Here is a 22,674-nt window from a genome sequence, read left to right as displayed (position 1 = left end):
ACATGTCTAAAAAAAAGTCTAAAGTGTGGATTCATTTACAAAGCTACAACAATGACGCAAATCTACCCCCTCTGAGAGGGTTTTCTCCACAGCTGGAGATACAATAAGCCAGGAAAGATCTCGTCTTCTACCAAAGAAAGCTGATGTTTATTTTTCTTCAGAAAAAATGCTAACTGTTTTGCTAAGTTGTAATTCTGGATGTTAAATTTGATGCTGGATTTATTTGAATTTAAATTGATATGAATTGAAATGTTCTGTTTAAAATATTTAAAGAGTGATTAATAAACACAAATGGAATTGTTTAAGTATTGTGCATTATTTGTCACATTTCTTTTATTATGGAATCGGAATCAGAACCGGGAATCGTAAGGCAGAACTGGAACCGGAATCGGAACCGAAAAATCTCTGTTGATACCCAACCCTATTAGCCAGAGAGTGGATATCTGATATTGTGTGGTTAAGGTGCTGGACTACCGATCGGAAGGTTTTGAGTTCAATCCTTACGTCCACCAGGCTGCCACTGCAGGGCACCTGAGCAAGGCCCTTAACCCTCAATTGCTCAGTTGTATAAAATAAGATAAAAAATGTAAGTTGCTCTGGATAAGGGCGTCTGCTAAATGCTGGAAATGTAAATATAATAAATGGAGCATTATCAGCTATAGTCATGGCCAAAAGTGTTGGCACCCCTCACATTTTTCTCACAGAAAAGTATTACAATTACACATGTTTTGCTATACGCATGTTTATTTCCTTTGTGTGTATTGAAACAACATAGAAAAAAGCAAATTTGACATAATTTCACACAAAACTCCAAAAATGGGCCAGACAAAATTATTGACACCCTTAACTTAATATTTGGTTGCACACCCTTTGGAAAAAAAATACTGACATCAATCGCTTCCTTTTAAACATCAATAAGCTACTTACACCTTTATTTCTCCCTATAACCATCAATAAGCCTTATATCCTTTGCAATCTGCCCCAGGTCTCTCATATTGCAAGGGTGCCTTTTCCCAAAAGCAATTTCAAGATCTCTCCACAGGTGTTCAATGGGATTTATATCTGGACTCATTGCTGGCCACTTCAGAACTCTCCAGTGCTTTGTTGCCATCCATTTCTGGGTGCTTTTTGAAGTATGTTTGGAGTCATTGTCGTGCTGGAAGACTCATTATCTCGGACGCAAAAAACCCAGCTTTCTGACACTGGGCCCTACATTGTGACCCAAAATCCTTTGCTAATCCTCAGATTTCATGATGCCTTGCACACAGTCAAGGCACCCATTGTCAGAGGCACCAAAACAACCCCAAAACATCTTTGAACCTACATCATATTTTACTGTAGTTACTGTGTTCTTATCATTCCGTTTTCGGTAAACAGTAGAATGATGTGCTTTACCAAAAATCTCTATCTTGGTCTCATCTGTCCACAAGATGTTTTCCCAGGAGGATTTTTGGCTTACTCACGTACATTTTGGCAAACTGAAGTCTTGCTTTTTTATGTCTCTGTGTCAGCAGTGGGGTCCTCCTGGGTCTCCTGCCATAGCGTTTCATTTGAGTCAAATGTCGACGGATAGCTCACTCTGACACTGATGCACCCTGAGCCTGCAGGACAGCTTGAATTTCTTTGGAACTTGTTTGGGGCTGCTTATCCACCATCCGGACTATCCTGCGTTGCAACATTTCATCAGTTTTTCTCTTCCGTCCACGTCTAGGGAGATTAGCTACAGTGCCATGGGTTGCAAACTTCTTGATCATGTTGCACACTATGAGCAAAAGGAACATGTAGATCTCTAGAGATGGATTGTAACCTTGAGATTGTTGATATTTTTCCACAATTTTGGTTCTCAAGTCCTCAGACAGTTCTCTTCTCCTCTTTCTGTTCTCCATGCTTAGTGTGGCACACACAGACACACAATGCAAAGACTGAGTCAACTTCTCTCCTTTTTATCTGCTTTCAGGTGTGAATTTTATATTGCCCACACCTGTTACTTGCCCCAGGTGAGTTTAAAGGAGCATCACATGCTTGAAACAAACTTATTTATCCACAATTTTGAAAGGGTGGCAATAATTTTGTCCGGCCGATTTTTGGACCTGGACCGTGAAATTATGTCAAATTTACTTTTTGCTTTTTTTTTTTTTTTTTTGTGTTGTTTCAATACACACAAAGGAAATAAACATGTGAATAGCAAAATGTGTGAAATTGCAATACTTTTCTGTGAGAAATACTTCATTTTCTGGAAAGATTTTAGGGGTGCCAACAATTTTGGCCATTACTTTATAAGAAATCACGCAAAATCAAATATGGGAATAGAAAGAAAAAAGCCTACTCAGTAAAATGAAAAGTGACTTACTAAATATCTGCCAGCGTTCTTGTTCTATATTATTTGAAAAATATATTCTGTAAAACCAATGGTTGATAAAAAATAAAATGTATTCTGTGAACAAACAGCAGCTTACTGAAACATCACTCTCCTGTGTCACAGTGACTTGATGATAAAATAAAGAATATATTGAGAAAAACAGAAAATTGAGTCCAGGTGATTAATTCTCCAAAGTTTGAGGATATATTTTTCTGCCGAACAAGTGATTTTGTCCATTGTACTGTATTTCTAGAAAAGAACAGTATTTGTTCTGCGTCGGCTAGGCTTGGTGTACTGTTTGAAAGAGCAGACAGCTCTGCAGGCAGTCCTGTCTTCCTGGAAAACCTGCTAAGAGACGACACTCTGCACTGCAGAAAACCTCGAGCTGTTCCTCAACAATCTCTTATCTTTCAAGATCACACAGATACATACACACAAAATGAAAAAACGGTGAATGCACAGTCAAAAGCCCTGTGCAGTGAGATGACTTATAACATTTTAAAATAAAAATAAAAAGTGCATATTGGTTATTTTGATCTTTTTCTTGAGGATGTTAAGGAAAGAGAGATAAGGACAGGGCAGTCGTTTTCTTTCAGATTCTATGCTGAGGAATGCTAATGTTGTTATTGTAGGCCTGGGAATTGCTCACTTGGTCCATGACAAGAGGTTCCATGTTGAGAGGCACCACTGGAGAAATGCTGGGGAGGCATTTATAAGGGTGGCTATTGGTCCCATCGGACAGGACGGCAGGATGGGACTCGGAGGTTACAACAATGGAGGGAATAGTTGCTGTCTGCTTCTTGTGCTCATGTGCTGGCTAAGAGACAGAATGAAAACAGTGTCATTCACTAAATGTTTACCTTTAACAATTTTTTTTTCATGTCAGGACTGACTGATGAGCTCTATGTAAATACTACTGTAAGGTGGGACGTACGCTGCATGCACTATAAAGCCAAAGCATAGAGGAATTTTCTGGCAAGACATTGAAAAATGATGCTATGCCAGTTGAGCTGAACAATCATGTATTAGAACAAATGCATTCAAATAAAGAAGTGATGTATCCAAAACCTTTATATTAACATTTAAACATTCTACTGACATGTTCTTTCATGTTAATGTTGGATTCAGTTAATGTGTTTCTGTCTAAAACAAGGCATCAATAAAGATTTAAGGGAATCAAAATAAAGAATTACTAAATCTCTTTGTGTCAAACTATTGTGGTTTAATAATGGTTAAATTCAATAAGACAGACAGACAGACAGACAGACAGACAGACAGATAGATAGATAGATAGATAGATAGATAGATAGATAGATAGATAGATAGATAGATAGATAGATAGATAGATAGAGAAGTCTTTATTTATCTTTACAGGAATCCCTCGCCACTTCGCGGTTAAAGTTTTGCGGTTCAAGTTTTGCGGCCTCAGTGCAACGCTGATTTTTCAAAAATATTCATGAAAAATAAAAATAAAAACGGTTTCCCAGGATGCAGACAAAAGCCCTATTCGGACTGGACTAGTTTTACAGGGGGTCGTTAGAGAAATTCCAGTTTCACAGACGTACTTTGTGATTTTAATCCCGTCCGAATCTGCCATGTCTGTCTTTTTCTCACACGACCTGTGTAAAAATTCCAGAGCATATTACCTACTGTTTCTCGAAATCTAATCCCGTCTGAATGCGAATGTCTGTGATTGCCGTAAATGTTTTTTCCAAAACACGGTTTATTGTCTGTTTTGGTCAACGTGAACTACCGTAAAAACCCTAGCGCACCGGTATTCAAGTTTCTGCTTTCTGCACACCAGTAATGGATGTAAATGTGTTTGCTACCCTGCGAAGAAATAAAAAAATTAAATCAACAAGATGAGCCAAATCACGTAAATTGTTAAGACTGGCTACTGTAATATCAGTTTCAGGTAAGAGTACTTTCATTTCTATAGTCAATTACATAACCTGAAAATTATATAAAAACGTATTTATTCCAGTGGGTTTATAAGAAGTTCTAAATAAAACCATATGATAAACATTTTTTATTGATCGGTCATATGTCCATACGCAATCCACACATCCTGGACATGTGGTCTTGTGCAACGGCCACATGTAAAACACAGACACTCCTACCTCCGTAATAAACACAGAGATGTTAGTCCCGTCCGAATCCATACATGAAATGACATGTTTGGAAAACTAGTCCCGTCCGAATAGTGCTAAAGAGAGAAACTCTCTCAGAGGCTTTGTACATACCCACAGGCACTCAGACAAGGCACATGATTGGTTCCCGGCACGAGATCTGAGCTGATTGGCTGAGCATCATCGCATCCTCTCCCAGCTTCTTCCCTTGTTTTCGTTAAGCCCTTACAATGCCTCCTAAGCGCCGTGCCCCTGTGAAAGATTCCTCTAGTGAGCCCAAGAGGAAGAGGAAGATGATGACCATCAGTGAAAAGGTCAAACTTAGGGCCAATCCTACATTGCGGATTTTCACCTATCGCGAGGGGTTCCGGTCCCCATTAACCGCGATAAACGAGGGATCACTGTACTACAGTGTATTTACAGAACAGATATCAATGCAGTCAATATAGCAATGGCTTTGGACTTACAGTGGAGAGAAGATGATTGGACTGGACAGACTCAGAAATGGAGATATCATCCTTGTCCATCATAGTCTGTAAAACCACAGACCAGAATAATTTGTTTCAGTACTTACTCACACGTATTTTTCCTACGTGTAGCATATTTTTTATGCCTTTGGAATATTGCTCTCTTTCAGACTACATAATAATTATGAACAAATTTATAACGTTATAACGCATTCTAACCTTTGTTTTATTTGTATACTTATGTCATAGCGATTGCCTTACACTTCACTAATGATGGAATCTAGTTGCTTGATCCTTACAGTGACAATAATATCTTATCTCATCTTGTCTTGCCTTCTCTCTAGAATTATTTGCACAAAAATGCATAACACTTCCATGCAAGTTATTACACATTATAAACATTATTACATAATTTCCATACTTAGCTGTATGTCATGTCACTTAAAAAAAAAAAAGAAAAAGGGGAAGTTGTGGCCTAATGGTTAGAGAGTTTGACTTCTAACCCTAAGGTTGTGGGTTCGAGTCTTGGGCCATACCACGACTGAGGTGCTCTTTGAGCAAGGTCCCAACTGCTCCCTGGGCCCCGCAGCATAAATGTCTGCCCACTGCTCCAGATGTGTGTTCACTGCTGTGTGTGTGTTCACTTTGGATGGGTTAAATGCAGAGAACGAATTCTGAGTATGGGTCACAATACTTAGCTGTATGTCACGTCACTTAAGTAATCTTCATAACATATTATATCACTAATACCACAAGCAAACACAGCCCACACTTTGTATAGAGAAATAGGAGACCTGTATGGAATTTATTCGTTGATAAATTTATTTCATCAGATCGATTTGCAAAATATACTTGAAAACTCCTGAAAAACTCCTGTATAGCTCTGGGTTTGATAAAATTGTGAGGAATCTAAATTCACTCACAAATGCAATGTAAAAAATATATGAATCAATCTCAGGATAATATAAATAAAAAATAATCATAACTGTATATTGTAAAAGCATAATAGCACAATTATCAATGCATAATAGTTTATCATCCATGTCTTTCACCCACCCGTCTGTCCTAATCTTTACTCCTGATTTGCTCAGGGTGTTTGTCACTGGGCTTTTGGCAGGTGACAGTAAATGTGGCATTTCTGAGAAGACATAATGTAGTCGACACATTGGTCACGTTTCATCTGAAACAAGTCTTGTGGACACGAGGCTGTTTCTGGGGATTATCTCAAAGAGCAAGAGATTAGAAGCAGAGAATTATACACCCTGCCTTAATCGCTCAGTTCGGACTGACCCACACAACGATCTGCACCACGTGACTTAAATCAAGCTGCTCTTTCATGCCACATAGTGATCTGACCAGATTACATTCCCTTCAGAACTTATTGGGGCAGAAAGAGACCAAAATCAATATTGTGGTCTAATTTTAATTACTACGTTTTTTTTTTTTTTTAATTTTCCCATATAATGCAATGAGGCTGGGAAGAAAACAAACAGAGATATAATTAATCCATTAAGTCTAGAAAATAATTAGGATGAATTTAATCAAACAAAACTAGTTCAAATGAATTAGAGACGGTCCTCTGAGAGTGGTGATTTTCTAACCCTTAGGTTTACTTGGAATATAAACAGCAGAATCAAGATTACGCTGTCTACAATATTTTATGTCATAATAAAGGTGTTTATGGGAATGAGTAAGTGAATGATGTTGTGTTCGTGAAGTGGGAACCTGAAGATTTTTTGACTTCCTGTGAATGAAAGATCTGTTTTAATGGCTTTCCAAATTCTCTCACTATGAGCGCTGATCACTATGAGCACTATAAACTCTCTCACTATGACCTCTGCAATACTGAAGACGTCACACAATCGAAGAATTTGAGTACCCTGTAAACTTCTCTGACTCTGTGAATTCTTCATCATTGCAGAGCTCATAGCAATAAGAAAGGACAAAAAGTTTTTGAGTTTAATATTTGAAATCCCTAGATACTCTGTGATTCTTTGATTATCCAAATGTTAATTCCCTTTCATTTTTTTCTCCCCACAAATTTCTACCTAATTTAGTCATAGAAAGTTTCCAGACTCCAGATTGGTCTCCCCATAATCATACGTCAGCTACCAACCCTTGAGGGCAGGGTGTATATCACATGCTTCCTCTGCATCTGTTTCAAATGCTGATCATGCAACATTTGAGGGGAATATAAAACACTTGGGAGAAAGCACCATCCACCCACTTTTAAGTCATGAGCTCATAGACACCTATGATTGACTATTGTCATTGCGAATGACAGGGGAAATGAAGTGTGCCACCTCTATCTAAGAGCAAAGCTCATTTTTTTGCTCTCTTTTAGAACCTTAATGCACCTCCATTTCCCACTTTAGACAACTGATGATGTGGAAGTAACAGGTTCTGATCACTTGTTGTGAACGCAGCATGGGATCCAAGAAACAATTAGATATGATTGAGAGGACTGACAGGTGATAGCAAGTTTAAATTAATTGTCATTTAAAAATAAATACTGACAGCTTTTTATATCATAAAATTAGTCTTTTAATTTTTACAGAATTTCCAAAGAGAATTTCTCTGGAAATAACTTGCGAAACGATGTAATTACACAAATCCAGGTGAAGTGAGCACAAACAATAACGTGGACTCATACTCACACTGATATAAGCATAGCCGGTGAGGTTTAGACCTGTATCAACAGGACTCCTGAATCCACCCGAGTCTCGACCTCTCACCTTCACCTTCAGAGAAAAGTCGGACAGCTCTTTACGCCCTTCGTAGGACACCTGACGAGAAAGTGCACTCGCCACGTCCACCTCAGTGTCCGTCAAAGCCTGAGATAGACACAGAGAACCCGAGCGGAAGTGATTATCTCAGCTTCATACTAACTGAAACGACAACAGGAAAACTGTGATGGATGGGTAAAGGTGTGTTCATACAGACTCGCTGTCGGACATCGAGGACAGGCGCGTCCTGCTTGATTGACGCACGTTGCTGCCGATTTCTGAAGCCTGGCTGGTCACGGTGGAGCGGCGTGTGGACATAAAACTGCTGCTAGTCAAGCGTTCTCCATGAGGAACACACAGTAGCACACCCAGACATGGAATATACCTTGCTAAAGCAGATCTGACTCAACACAGGAGGGTGTTGGAAAAAGAGATAAAAATTGAAAAAAGAAGAAAAGAAAAGACACAAGTGTATATTACAGACAAACATAAATATAAATTGTAGATATTTTCTTTGAGACCAAAGAAAAGTCTGAGAATCCTAGTTTGAGATGAGGCATATTACAAGAGAGGCTGTCATATTCCTGAAAATATAGCATAACTATTATTTTGTAGGTTTATTTTTTTTGTTGTTGTTGCATGTCAACAACAATTATACTGCAGAATAAAATGAAATTTTTTTTGTAATATCAATAGACTTTAGATGTAAAAAGTTTGATAAAGTTTGACTTTAATCTGCATTATTGCCTTCTGTCAATGGACAAGACATAATTAAATCCTGTGGATAATATATTTTGTTGTCAAAAACAATGGGGCACTAACACAATTAGCTGATTTTTTAAATTATAAAACCACACCTTTCACTCTAAATGTCAATCAGTTTGTTCATTGTTCTCTTTAAACTTGGCTGAAATATTTTTTGTTGGAACAAACAAATTTAAACATTAAACTAATTTTAATGTTATTTTAACATTAAACAAATGAATTTAGTTTAATTTTAATTTTAATTATCAATGCATTTACTCTGAAGAATTCTCTAAACACCTACATAAAATATATTTGGTATGATGCAAATTTACCAGAAAGGATCATACCAAATTTGGTATGTTGTATAGATTACTATAGCATATTAAAGGAATTAAACAAAACAGGTGTGCTGTCAGAGGAATATAATCAAAGACACAAAGCTGAGATTCTGTTTCACAGTAAAGTTATTATTCTTCCATAATTGCATTCCTGGTGTACAATCATTGTGGACCATAGTTTATGGATCATTATAAAAAATGTGAGATAAAAATGGGGTCTGTAAACATTGTATATAGCTTTTTGTATATCTGCAGCTGTAAGCAGAAAGTCACTTGCCCCACCAACACAATCAAGCCTATAGATTTTTTTAGTCTCTGGTCTGCTTCTCTCAGCAGCATCACTCAGGATGATGACTTAATGGCACCGCACACAGTGGAGTGAAGTACCTGTATTTGGGATGTGTGATGGCATAAATGATGGGGTTGTGGATAGCTGAAGCCTTGGCAATCACAGCAGGAACAGAGTTCATGTATGGGGTGAGTAAGTCAGCGTAACTACATGGAGAGAGTTCAATAAAATGAATGTTGAACAAACATCAACACAACAGACGTAAAATTTAAGTAGAACCACAGTATATATAAAAAGCTTAAGAAGTTAACAAGTAATACAGATTTATCATTTCACATCTGCATTAGTGGCCTAATAGATTAAGAACACATTTTTAGTTTTAATAATGGTAGCAAAATTATAACATTATATTTAGAAAAATTTGAGATTCCCATTGATTGACAGCTCCCACCCACATGCTTCACACTGGCTATGCTGTTCTTTGGGTGATAAGACGTCTTCTTCTATTCGTGCCAAATTGCACGCAAAAGTTTCTACCTTGGTTTCATCAGAACCTTACATATTTTTTTGTGATTAATCGGAATAGCTTCACTGATGACAAGTGAACTAAAGTTATTTTTAAACAGGAGGTTAAAGGTGATTTGATTCATTCACAGCTATATAACCCATTATAAGTGCAGATTTATGCATCAACTTTATTAGAAATTCTGTTTGTTTTCTAAAATATTTCTTTGTTTTTCACTTGAATTTTGTTGGTTTTAAATAGAGCTGCGTAGAATTTTTATAGATGTTGTATATGAGCACAGATACCTTAGCAGCTGAGATTAAATATTACTAATTAGGAGTTTGTGAGTTCAAATCAGGACTTTTTTTTAAGTGTGCCCATGTCTATATATTAAAATTATATTTTGTCTATATATTTAATTTAGATTTTTACATTACTGTTTGCTAAATGACTATATTACCAGAACACTCTGGCAAAAATGTTGACTATTTTTTTATTATTATTTTTTGGCTAACTGCTACATTATTTTGATTTTTTCATAGAGCATATAAATATTTATACTGTAGTTGAACAAATCCTTTATAATGTTTACATGGACTTATCTACTGTGGAATAAAATCTCAACATATTTATCCATCCCATTGTTTATAAGCTGCAGTTGTATTATTCTGGTATTTTAACTTAGAGCTTAAAGACATACCGTACCTGATTTTCTAGAAATGCTTTTAAATTCTTTCGAGTTCTTTTTGTTACTTTGCTGTGCTGGTTATAGAAAAGGATTATGTTATTTGTGGTAATGTACTGTAAGCTTTAGAAGCCTTGTTGAGATTTAAAACATGGGATTTCTCAGTGATGCACCATCTGGGCCATTCTTTAGCCTGTTTATTTACAGAGAATCAAGCTTTAATCAAAGACTATCAATACATCGTGTGTGCTAAAACAGCTGTAGTATTGTGATAACTGTGATGATTTTCACTTCCTGTGAAAGTTCTGTTATAGAGACTCCATCATGTCACTCTCTATATCGACCTATACACATTGACTCTCAGATAGCATCTTGACTGTGATGTTACAGAGCTTAATTTACATGCTTGTCTCTTTGGTTTGGACCCTAATCACATTATGTTCTTTGCTCATTTGGATTTTGCACATGGACACCCTAGAGATTTTCACTTCCTAAAAGCAGTTTATTACGAAGACTCATCCTTGCTTCAGTGGATAATCTCAAATGGATGCTGTAGACTTCAAGCTTCTAAGTACACTTCTAAGTTCTACATTTTTTTTTAAAGCTGGTGATAGATAAATATTGTTCCTCACCCTGCAAACGCCGTCAGAGCCACACAAGAATATGGCGACCAGGAGATCACATACAACAGAATGACTATGAGAGCCACCTTGGCCATCTTCCATTCACTTTTCAATCGATGAAACTTTTTGATTGAATCTTTGGTGATTCCTCCTTCCTCACTAATTTTACCTATAGCACTGTAACACAGACATTCAATTCAATTAACAAGCTGTATCAATAATACTTTATGAACATTGTGATAAAGAAATATCACTTTCCCAAAGCTACCGAATAATAAGAAACAGTTTAATAAAGTGCCTTTGATTTGTTGACTTCCTTCAACTCTTTTACATATTCAAGTGTTAAGCCTGTAATTGTAATGGACTTAAGTGGATTTTTACCAGCTTACAAGCAACATACATCTAATATCTGAAGGTGAAAAATATATGTACATATAAAATTATTTAGATATTTAAACAAGCCCAGACTTTTGTTGGTTCATCCTATGGAGTCCATACTTCATAGGATTTCCTTTGGTTACAACCACAGCTAAAAATCTAGATTCTATTAGCTTTACACATCTGGATCCTTAAATGTTTGCCAATTATTCTTGAGAAATAGGATGCTGTATTTTTGGTGTGATCTTTTTAATTCATTTTATTAATTTTTATTAATTGACATCAACTGTAGTTCTAGTACCAGTACAAAATGTGGAAAATCAAGTAGGTAAAATACTTATGCATGGCACTGTATTTATTTAGGACTTTACAGTAGGTTTATATAATAGCAAAAACTTTGAAAATGGCTCATAATAATCCAAACTAGTCAAAACAATTAGTTTTATCCCTAAATTAAGTTAGATATATAGTTAGATAGCAGATTTGTAAAAAATCATTGTGAGCTTACTTGTAGCACAATTATTTACAGAAATTCCCCCAGAAAATTTTAATATTAATTAATTAATATATCAATAAATTAAATTAATTAAATTGACATGATATTAATTAAATAGAAAAAAATATTGCATTATTCTAACAAAGCTGACAAAAAATATTCAGCAGAATTTGACCACAAAAACATAAAAATGCAATAATAATATTTTGGATTTGAAGCATTCTTTAATCAGTGGATCCTTTATTGCATAACTGTCAGAAAAAGAACCAACCTGGTGGTGTTGCGAATAGCACGGAAGATGCAGAAATAGCAGTACATAATGACAAACAGAGGGATAAAGAAGACACCGATGAAGAGTAGCATTGTGTAGGCACGAACAGATGGGGTAAACGTCATATAGTCCCATGTGCAGGAGGTCATCAAGCCCTCAGGAACATATGCACCTAGGAGACAATACAATATAGTCGTATATAGTGTTTGTGTGTGTGTGTGTGTGTGTGTGTGTGTGTGTGTGTGTGTGTGTGTGTGTGTGTGTGTGTGTGTGTGTGTGTGTGTGTGTGTGATCAAAAGACACAGAGACACTATGTCCACTCACTCCAGCCAAAAAAGGGAGGAAGGCTCCAAACCAAGGTGTACAGCCAGGCTAGGACGAGGATTAAAAGAGCACGCTTGTGTGACATCTTGCCTATGGAAGCCAGGGGCCGAGTAATGACAAAATATCTATCCACAGCAATGACCATTAGTGTGATCATAGAGCACATCCCAAAGAGAGCACCACAAAATGCATACAATTCACAGCCTAGAGAGAGAGAGAGAGAGAGAGAGAGAGAGAGAGAGAGAGAGAGAGAGAGAGAGAGAGAGAGAGAGAGAGAGAGAGAGAGAAGAAATAAAGTTATAGTCATTAATGGACCTCGCTTGATATTTAAAGCTCTGGATATCTTTAGACTTTCTCTGTCACATTTATTTTCTGTCACTATGGAAATGTCACTTTAATCAAGCAAACAATGTCAACGTAACAAGCACCTGATTGATGTAATTATAGTTTATAGTGCTAGAGAAAAAAAAGAAACAAGTGAATGTTTAAAGCCATGAGATATACTAAAGCCAAATACGAAATATACTGCTGTTTCCTCCCAGGCATCTTTTAAGCTTTGGTGTACTTTACAAAGATTACACTACTACTGTACAGCAAAAAGTAAGTTATTGTAAATCTGTACTTGATACCACTGAAAATATACAAAAGACTCATCCCTGATCTCTGTGGCATATGTAGCTTCTATATCCTTTGTTCAGATTAGTTAGAGTTAAGCTGTACAGTTGTGTTGCTCTCCTTTTTGCATTCAGTTACTTCTCTGCATGACTGGAAAAACAATCAACTTAATGAGAGCTCAGCTCAGAGCTCACTCACTGACATACGCTGAGGAAGAATGCACATGATAGAGGCTCTGAGTATGAATTAAACACTCCAGAAATCAGCATACTGGTATCATCAATCCAGAAGTTTTGTCAAAATATCAATCAGAAAAATGTAATTAATTAAGTAATAAAAGTATTAAGCAATTGATTATTAGTAATGTACGGCTCTATAACAACCACATATAATAAAAAGCAATCTATAGTCAACAAAACTGTAATAGTTTTTAGCTATTGCCATGATACACGCTCTACACACTAAGATAAATGACCACCACAAGAAATTAAATGAAGACTGTAATGAATGAATGAATGAGTGAATATTTATTTATTTAGAACAGAGATAATGGAAAATCTAGGAAACTGAAACTGAGACAGGATGAGAAAGAGAGAGATTTATGCATTTATTTATTTCTTTCAATTGACCAGGAAACAAGTTCAATGTGCTTCGACTGATTCAGTCATCCAGTAACTGCCTCGCTTCAAAAAGCAAAGGTTTAACACATACTTCCATTAGTGATCAAAAGCTTCTCAGTCTATCCAACTGAAGGATGATGTACCCTGTTTAAAAGATTTTGGGATCATTGCTTTCTAAGATTTTCTGAGAACTATTTTTTGTATAAAAGTAGTCATTTTTGTGCTAGGTTAAGTATTATGCTAGATTATTAAAGATTTGTGTATGTCGAAGACCTAAGCTTTTGGCAGAGGCAGAAAAACATGCCTTTACACATTTCCTTTTGGTCTCATTTGAACACAATAAAGTGATTACATTACATTTACGGCATTTAGTAGACACTTAGCTGGAATGACTTACATGTCATTTATACAGCTGAGCAATTATGGAAGAAGGGCCTTGCTCAGGGGCAGCAGCTTGGTGGCCCAGGGATTTAAACTCATGACCTTCCAATCAGTAGTCAAACACCTTAAATGCTGAGCTACTACTTCCCCTTCTCCTGATTAGAGTTGTAAGAGCAGCTGCACTTTTTGAAGTTCAAGTTCAGTGCAACATTTTGTGCCACTGTGAAGGGCTTAATTTGGACAACCCTAACAAACAACCCTAACAATTACAGGATCTCTGAAGTTAGTGGAGGAACTGCTGGTTAGAGGATGACAGTATTCTACAGTATGACTCTATATGATGTAAAGTCCTTTGTTAATGCTACGAGATTACTAAGCAACAATTAATAAACTAAACTACTCAATATGGCTGAAAGAATGTGCACAACTGACCATCACACCTATTTGTCCATTGGCCTTTTCCCAAAACTGTATGCATACAATTGTACAGCATGTCTTTATATGTTAAGATTTTCCTTCACTGGAACTTTGGGGGCCAAAGCGTTTCTAGCATAAGAGTGCCACTGTGCGCAATGCAAGCTCCATAAAGACACAGTCTGCCAAGGTTGGTGTGGAAAATCTTAAGTGTATATGATGCACAGATCCCTGACCTCAACCTCATTGAACACTGGGATGAAACACCTTCTCAACCAACATTAGTGCCGGACTTCACTAATGTTCTTATGACTGAATGAACACAAATCCCCACAGCTGCACTCCAAAAGAAAGGGAGGAGGCTACTTTAGCAGCAAGCTGGACCAACTCCATATTAATAACCATGGCTTTGGTATAGGATGTTCAATAGTCACATGTGTGTCAAGTGTCCACATACTTTTGTCCACATTGTGCATTTATAGTTTATACGTGTTACATATTCCTACAAAGAAATCTTGTTAAAATCGCTAGGACGTGTTAATCATTAGCCAATAAGCCCTGGATACTCTGCTTCTTATACTTACAATGCTCCAAATGATTGGAAGATTTTTAAGAAGGCTAAAATCTAAATATAAAAATGATATGCTAGTAAGCTGAGAGGCCTGTCCAAATCAATTCAAACCTTACGCACTTAAACACTCCCTGTTAAGGCTACCTCAATATTGCCTTTCCTGCAAAGATTTCCTTTCATTCTCAGCACTAGCTGCTTATTGTGTTCATTGTATAACAAAAAGAAAGCTGTAATAGGAATAGCAAATACCCTGTGTATAAAACGGATGAATAAATGGTACATAAAGCACTTGATGTTCAAAGCCAGCCTCTAAACCTGATTTGATGTTACACACTTTTTTTCATGGCCTGGAACTGAGCGATTAAAGAAGATGAAGAGATTAAGCAAACCAGTGTCCATTGCTGATAGCTGATTACCTTTCTCCCCAAAGATCCATCTCTTATTCATGCTGGTAATGAAGAAGATGGGTGTCTGAGTGACACACATCAGGAAGTCAGTTATGGCCAGATTAATAATGAACATGTTGGCTGGTGTTCTTAAACTTCGGCTCCTACGAGGGAATGAGAGACAGACAGAAAATTAGAAGTGAAATGGTTTTAGTTGCATATCGTTTCGGTTTTTGCACTGTTCTGGGAAAGTGGACTGGGAAAGTGACCAGAGGTTGAGAGTGAAAAATCTCTATGAATGTTTTCAGTTATTGGTGACTGAACAAATTAAGGTGACCGAACAATTTAGAGGCCAAAAAAACCTGTTGAACAGCAATGGCAGGATATGTGCTACTTCCTTTCTATGTTTGAGGCTCTTGTATAAAACATTGCAAAAAAACCTTTCTTCCTTTCGGTATTTACACACAGGTCACTAGCTACAAGTGTAAATGTTATGTCAGCAGCCTGCTAACCTTCGTCATGATCAGATGTATGAACAACACCCACTGTTAACATCTACTACTGCAGTGATCTGATGCTTCTTTCTTTTCCCAGAACTACGATGAGCAACAGTTCAATTCCACACACTAAGCTTTGCATACATTTATTTACAAGAGAGCTACAATAGTAAGAACAGGAAGTCCCTTACTTGCAGAAGGCGTACATGACCAGAAAGTTGCCCACCATGCCAGTGATGCCAATGATTAAGATAACAGAGCCGACAGTATAGTGGGCATGGTCTGGAACATCCACGGTTGGAAAAGGATAGTGAGTAGTTTGAATCATAGACACCTGTAAAATGAGACAAGCAAAGAATAGGACAAGGGAAGAGCCAGATAAGTTTAATGATGCTGTTACATTTTGTTGTGATAGACTCTGCTAAGTAACTTGTTTCATAAGTTTCTTACCAAGATACCATGGGTACTGAGCCAGGACAGAACTTGAAATAAAAAAATTAAATAATTAAAAAAAACTATGGCTGTGACCAAATTGCATTGTATAGTATAACAAAAAAAAAAACAATTATAGTGGAATACTGTTCAGTGTGCTCATACAAGTAGATTTAGACTTAGGAAAATTTCGACATCATGACAGGGTGAAATGTGGCCTTGTTTACAAATTAGGTGAAAGTTCCAGCTACTTTAAAATCCACAAAGTAGCCAGGCTTTGGTTGTCTAGGGTGCTGTAGTGAGTCTGGAGTATTGAGTCTTGTAATAAAAATCTTGTGGGTATTACTGATGTGATTAAGTCTAAGAGAACCCCTGACCTTCATTACATGTATTATGCATGAAAAATCAAACCAGAATCTGGCCAAAGCATTCAATGACATAACTGAAACATAAAAAATGTTAAAAAAGAAGACGGATTAAAGACCACAATTTACTTTAACATCTTAGAACTAATAAGAACCATATGAACCAAAGCGAACCAATATTAATGTGTTCTGTTTGGAGGTTAAAAAAGCTTCAAATGACTTTGTATATTGACTTATACAAGAGCTCTAATTATTGAACCACAGTTAATAAGTTCAATCCAACTATAGCTACTTTTTGTGCATACAGTAGCTAAGCTTCAGTTTATACTTCACAATGGCAATTTCATTTTCTATGAATGTAATTCAAATCAACTTCATACAAAGTTAGATAAGCAAATGTGTATGCTAAAACTGACAGGAAAACTAGGGTATCTCTACAGATAAAATTCAGACCCATATACAGGGGTAACATAAAAAGGGGTTTAAATAACCAAGGCTAAAAACATGGGGAACCAAGGACATAAAATGCTGGAACACTGACACTGGCAGGGGAGATGACAGTAATGAAGAGACAGGAAACCAAAGACAAGACCTCAGCAATACAACTGGTATAAATAGGGAAGACAATTATTGAAACAAAAGGAACAGGTGTACAGAGGCGGGACCAGATTAAGGAAAGGGCAGGGCTAATATAACAAAAACAAAAGCACAAGGTATAAGGCAAACAAATGTCCCCCTAGTGTCCAGGAAGGGAAGCCATTCCTGACAAAAACACACATTTACATTTCTAGCATTTGGAAGACACTCTTAAAATAAAGAAATAATAAAAAACTCTCAATCTTATAAATACTTTTTGGGTGACATCACACTAAAGTCAGGCCTGGTCTTTTACAACATCAGTGTAAAACCAAAAGCTGCCTAAAGATGCCACATCTAAATTCCCTCCAATTAAGACTTTGTCTTTTCTGACAAATGAAATAAAATAACTAAAATTATTTTAATTAAATTATTATCTGAAAATAGCAGCTAAATATAAAATCTGTCACATCACAATCCATTGCTGTAGGTTCCTTTTTCATACTGAGGTATTAATCATATAAACTTAATATAAACATCAAAGAATAAGTGAATTTAAGTGAGTCTATCCTCAGGCTCCAACTCAATGTCATAATGCTAATGCTTAAAAATAGAAGAGAATTTAAACCAGTGCCTTAGGCTCAGTTCAACAGCTAGAATGTGAATGGTGTTTAACTAAGCAGGTACTATTAATAACTGCATTGACAGAAAACCTTGCTATCTATAGAAATCTTCTATTGCTGCCCGATAAAAATATCTGTCAATCATGGCATAAACATTTAGGCTAATTACAGGATCTTGGCAAAATTGTTGTTTACCAGTTACAGTGTGATACTGATGAATCAGTGTCAGTGGTGTCAGCACTAGCAACATAATAAAGCAATAATTTGACATCTCAAGTTTTAAATTTAGTTGCTTATTTTAAATCGACCATGCTTTTGATATTATTATTATTATTATTATTATTATTATTATTATTATTATTATTATTATTAGGGAATTTTTAAGGGCAGGTTCTAAACACAAAATTGTGATAAAATTAGAGAGTATTAAATTATTTATATTATATTATATTATATTATATTATATTATATTATATTATATTATATTATATTATATTATATTATAAATGTGACAGCATCAAATAAAATGAAATCCAATGTAAAATATACCCTGCCCCACATAAATAAATAGAAAGGATTGACCATTTTAGCACTGTTTTTTTCAAGAATACACAAACAGGCAGTGATTATGATAATAATGTGCTGTTCAATATCAGTTCCAATATTTAGACTAAGCTTTAAAAATTGGTAAAATATTTGTATTTGGTCAGGGCTGTGGTAAATAGACTCTACTTGTTGGTACTAATGTGAAAATTGAAGTAGAATTGAGATAAAATGACATTGAGGTTCCTCAATATTGCCGTTCGACCAATCTTATGCAACCCCCTGGGACTTTGAATGTTGGAATGGAGAAATGCTGATGTCTCATGGTAGCCACATGACTGTGATTCATTCAGACTTTCTGTTTGCATACACTGTTCTTGAGATATTCATATAATTCATAGCTAGTTGTTTATATCAATATGAATGAAACATCTTCCAAAATCACTGTTCTGTTAAACTGTGCTGTTATAGCACTGTGGTTGGTCACCTAATCAATGACCTTAGATGAAGCATTCAGAGAGGTAAAAGTCAGAGGTCCATTAAAGTGTGGACTGAACAGTTCATCTCTGTGCAACAAACAATAACAGTACTACGTGACAGTAACTGTACTAGAGAGATGACCGTTTATTGCAGCTATATGTGAGAACAGGAACTAACAAAGTTAGAAAACATTTCGTACATTCTAGTCTGTGCTGTAGTACAAAATATTGTACTGCACTTTGGCATAGGGCTGTTTCATTTAACGGCACAGTATTTCTCCTTAATTATCTACATTCTTGACATAAATAAATAAAGAAGTAACTAGTATCATTATGCCTTTGTGAATGTGTAAACATTTCTGATGCAATGACCAAAGATGTCTTCTTTTTTTTAAGTGAAACATTTATGCTACACTCACACGAACAGCAAAAAATTATGCAAATATGAATAAATTAGTGCAGCAACAATGCGCGAACTTGATCCATGGCAATGCGTTTCCTCTTATCTTGTATTATATGATTCATATAATATACACTTATCATCTGGAAGGTTTTATTTTAATGGCAAGAAAACAGATTTGGAATGCCATTTGCGCAACTCACTGATAAACATTATTACTCTGGGAACCAGTACTAGGAACCCTATTGGTGAGTCCATAGTACATGTAGCATTAAAATGATTCTTTATTTTTATTCTGATAACAATTTCTATTCACTTCTATAATACTGTAAGTGTCTATTTTTTATCATGTAAGAGGTTTTGATATGCAAATAATCATGCAAATTAGCGAATGACGTCTATAGGCGCTTTTTAAACAAGGATTAGTGACTTTTCCCTGGAAATAGCGGGCAAGCGATTCTGCCTTTCTTCCTAGCCACACGATGTGAGTGAGAAAATCACAAGTGGCGATATCTATAGGGCCCTTATCTATAGTGCACTAATTAACTTCTACCGGGTTATTAGCATTAAAATGTCTCATAAATAATGTCACCTCTGTTACTGGGCACATGGGCTACAAGACAATGTGATGTAGTTTACTCAAGACGTCACAGCTCCCACCCAAAATAATTCAACTGAGAAAGATTCTCTTTCCTAATCCAGCTGCGGCGCGCAGCAGATGTTGAGCGCAAATTGTCTCTCCAGCGCCGCTGAACTCCTGTTGCTTGTGTTTAACTCCAATTCCAAAGCAACTATTAACATAGCCTAATATCACATCCTTCACTAATCTTGCTTAAAGCACTGTGTGCATGTATGTTCTCTTTAGACAACAACCACAGGCATTTCCATTCATTTACGCGCGCGCTCTTTAAGATCTTACACCGCTCAAATAGAATAGTGCTGAGAGTTGAGTAACAGAGCATGTTGCTTCAGCCCACAATCAAAGAATCACACGAAAACAATTTCACTGCAAGACAGAAATGATCCAGGTATGAACGAGGTCTTACCGGGGTGGTGCGCTCCAGCAGCTCCGCGCTGCTGTAGTTCCAAGGCTCTTCGGTTTGTCCGTTACCCGCCATGCTGTTCGGCTCCGGAGTGATGGGGAACTCCAGCAAAAAGTTCAGAGAGGAGAAAATGCTGTTGTGTAGCTTAGTGCGAGACGAGCATCATGGGGTTATTCCCTTTAAGGCAAAAGAGGAATAGAGTTCCCCACTGAGTTCCCCACTGCCTGTAGCACAAAGTTTACCGGAGACAAGGTGTGCAAAGCAGGTGTACGAGATGGCACACGCACGATTCCACTGGACTTTAGAGTCCTTCATATAGTGTAATCACACAGCACACTTCAAGTGCATGAAGTGAAAACCAGTGTAAATGCATACAGAGCTTAGAAAGCCGCACATGCTCTCTCTCTCTCTCTCTCTCTCTCTCTCTCTCTCTCTCTCTCTCTCTCTCTCTCTCTCTCTCTCTCTCTCTCTCTCTGTCTGCGTCTCTCTCTGTGTCTCTCTCTATCTCTCGCTGTCTGTCTCTTTCTCTCTTTCAAACACATACACACATGAACGTTTGTCTTGCTATTCGTAAGGTCCTTCCACTGACCCAATTATTATACAATGCACATAAATCTAACTCTTAACACATTTCTCCAGCGTAGCAGCAAAAGAGATTTAACAACTCATCTGGTCTTGCAATCCACCTGCCCATTGGATCCACTCACTTCCACTATGCTCCAGACCACCTCACAAAAACTTCTGCCCTTCATCACCACTAACATCTGGTCAGGTTATTCCCATCCTGAAGAAACCTGCTCTGGATTCATCAGATATCAGTAACTACAGACCGGTCTCACTTCTCTCTTTTCTTTTAAAAATTCTTGAATGCATTGTTTATAATCCCAATGATCCCAACTGATCTGGCTTTAAAGAAGCACATTAGACAGAGACAGCCCTTTTGGACGTCTCTGAGAAACTACATGCAGCTAGATCAGCCAAGCTGTCATCCGTCCTCATCCTCCTCCACCTTTCAGCAGCATTTGATTCGGTCAACCACAAGATTCTCTTCTCCACCCTCATTAGTCTTGGGATTTGCAGATCAGCATTGGAATGGTTTGTGTCCTACCCGGAAGGAAACTCATATCAGGTAACGTGTTCCATGTTCCATGCAGACTCTCCACTGGTGTCCTACAGGGCTCAGTACTTGTTCCTCTTCTTTTCTCCCTGTATACTCACTCTCCTGATTAAGTTATTTCCTCACATGCATTCTCTTACCACTGTTATGCTAATGATATGACGTTGTGGATGAGTCTCATCAGTTGAAATTCAATCCTAGCAAAACTGAACTGCTGATCATTCCAGGCGATTGATCCTCAGGTCATGATCTTACAATTTCTCTGTATAACAATCTGATCTCCCCTTCAGCTAGCAGCTAGCAACCTTGGGGTATCCATGGACAATCAACTGTCCTTTTTTATTCTTTCTCTACAACATTAGAAGGATTTTGCCATTTTTGTCCACACAGGCTGCTCAGGTACTTGTTCAGTCTCTTGTCATCTCAAGACTGGACTACTGAAACTCACTGCTGGCAGGTCTACCTATAAACACAATGAGTCACTGGCAAATTTTAAACAACAGTTGAAGACTTACTGATTCATGAAACACTTCAACAAGCACTTTCTTCCCTGTTTGTTATATGTATGTATTTATTTAAAAAATAAATCAATAATAATAATAATAATTGAACAGTGATTTAGGCCCACGGTACCTGTACCATGTAGAGTTCATGCATCTGATGATAGAGTCTTAAGCACTTTTGTATGTCGCTCTGGAAAAGGGCATCTGCCAAATGCTGTAAATGTAAATGTAAATGTAAATGTAAATAAAACAGTGTTTCTCCAGTACCATGGTGCTACACAGAACAACAAAGTGCAACCACATAAAGTGCATTGTGTGCAACCTAGTGCAACAGTGTGAGACAAAAGAGACAATACAAACAGACAATACAATACACAACATTAAAGATGCACAAAATAGCATAGACCAGTGTGCATTCTGAATATTATACAGTACATTGTACAAAACATTCTCACTATGTCCTACATGTCTTAAATATTCAAATATATATGATGTCATAAATAAGGGTAACGTTATTGGATTGTACTGAATTGTAAATGAATTCAATCACTGAAAATGCTACAAGCTTAATTCCATCTCTATCCTCAATGCCCTCCTTACTTTTCATTTGACTTGAATAGTGAGAATTGTGTAATTGCAACATGCTGATGAATTCAATCAAACGGGGAGAGTCAAAAAAAGAATCAACAAAAGCTACAAATTTTATCCCTGACTAGTCGCCTTTATTCAGATCTTCATTTATTTCCGCCTTAGAATTCCTGGAATTGTTGCT

General features: G+C 36.8%; 1 protein-coding gene across 3 annotated transcripts; it reads right to left on the bottom strand.

Annotated features, from left to right (window-relative positions):
• Positions 1 to 745: 745 nt before the first annotated feature.
• On the bottom strand, positions 746 to 20,679 carry opn4b (opsin 4b). Of its 3 annotated transcripts, XM_027163074.2 has the most exons (12): positions 17,160 to 17,188; positions 16,272 to 16,303; positions 16,013 to 16,155; positions 15,355 to 15,488; positions 12,338 to 12,541; positions 12,014 to 12,185; positions 10,878 to 11,045; positions 9,154 to 9,261; positions 7,895 to 8,081; positions 7,613 to 7,789; positions 4,956 to 5,021; positions 747 to 3,176 (listed from the first exon to the last, which is right to left on the bottom strand). In XM_027163074.2, exons 3-12 carry the CDS (start codon positions 16,147 to 16,149, stop codon positions 2,952 to 2,954), a joined length of 1,578 nt encoding a protein of 525 aa, XP_027018875.2. In that variant the 5' UTR covers positions 16,150 to 16,155; positions 16,272 to 16,303; positions 17,160 to 17,188; the 3' UTR covers positions 747 to 2,951. The 3 variants fall into 3 exon arrangements, with proteins under 3 accessions (XP_047672924.1, XP_027018874.2, XP_027018875.2); XM_047816968.1 differs by lacking the exons at positions 16,272 to 16,303; positions 17,160 to 17,188 and adding an exon at positions 20,286 to 20,679 and having other exon boundaries at positions 746 to 3,176; XM_027163073.2 differs by lacking the exon at positions 16,272 to 16,303 and having other exon boundaries at positions 746 to 3,176; positions 17,160 to 17,185.
• Between the last annotated feature and the right edge of the window lie 1,995 nt (positions 20,680 to 22,674).

Source organism: Tachysurus fulvidraco, chromosome 8 (genome assembly GCF_022655615.1).
Source record: "Tachysurus fulvidraco isolate hzauxx_2018 chromosome 8, HZAU_PFXX_2.0, whole genome shotgun sequence".
Classification (NCBI taxonomy): domain Eukaryota; kingdom Metazoa; phylum Chordata; class Actinopteri; order Siluriformes; family Bagridae; genus Tachysurus; species Tachysurus fulvidraco.
Note: the sequence above shows the minus strand (reverse complement) of the source record. Positions and strands in the feature narration are given on the sequence as shown.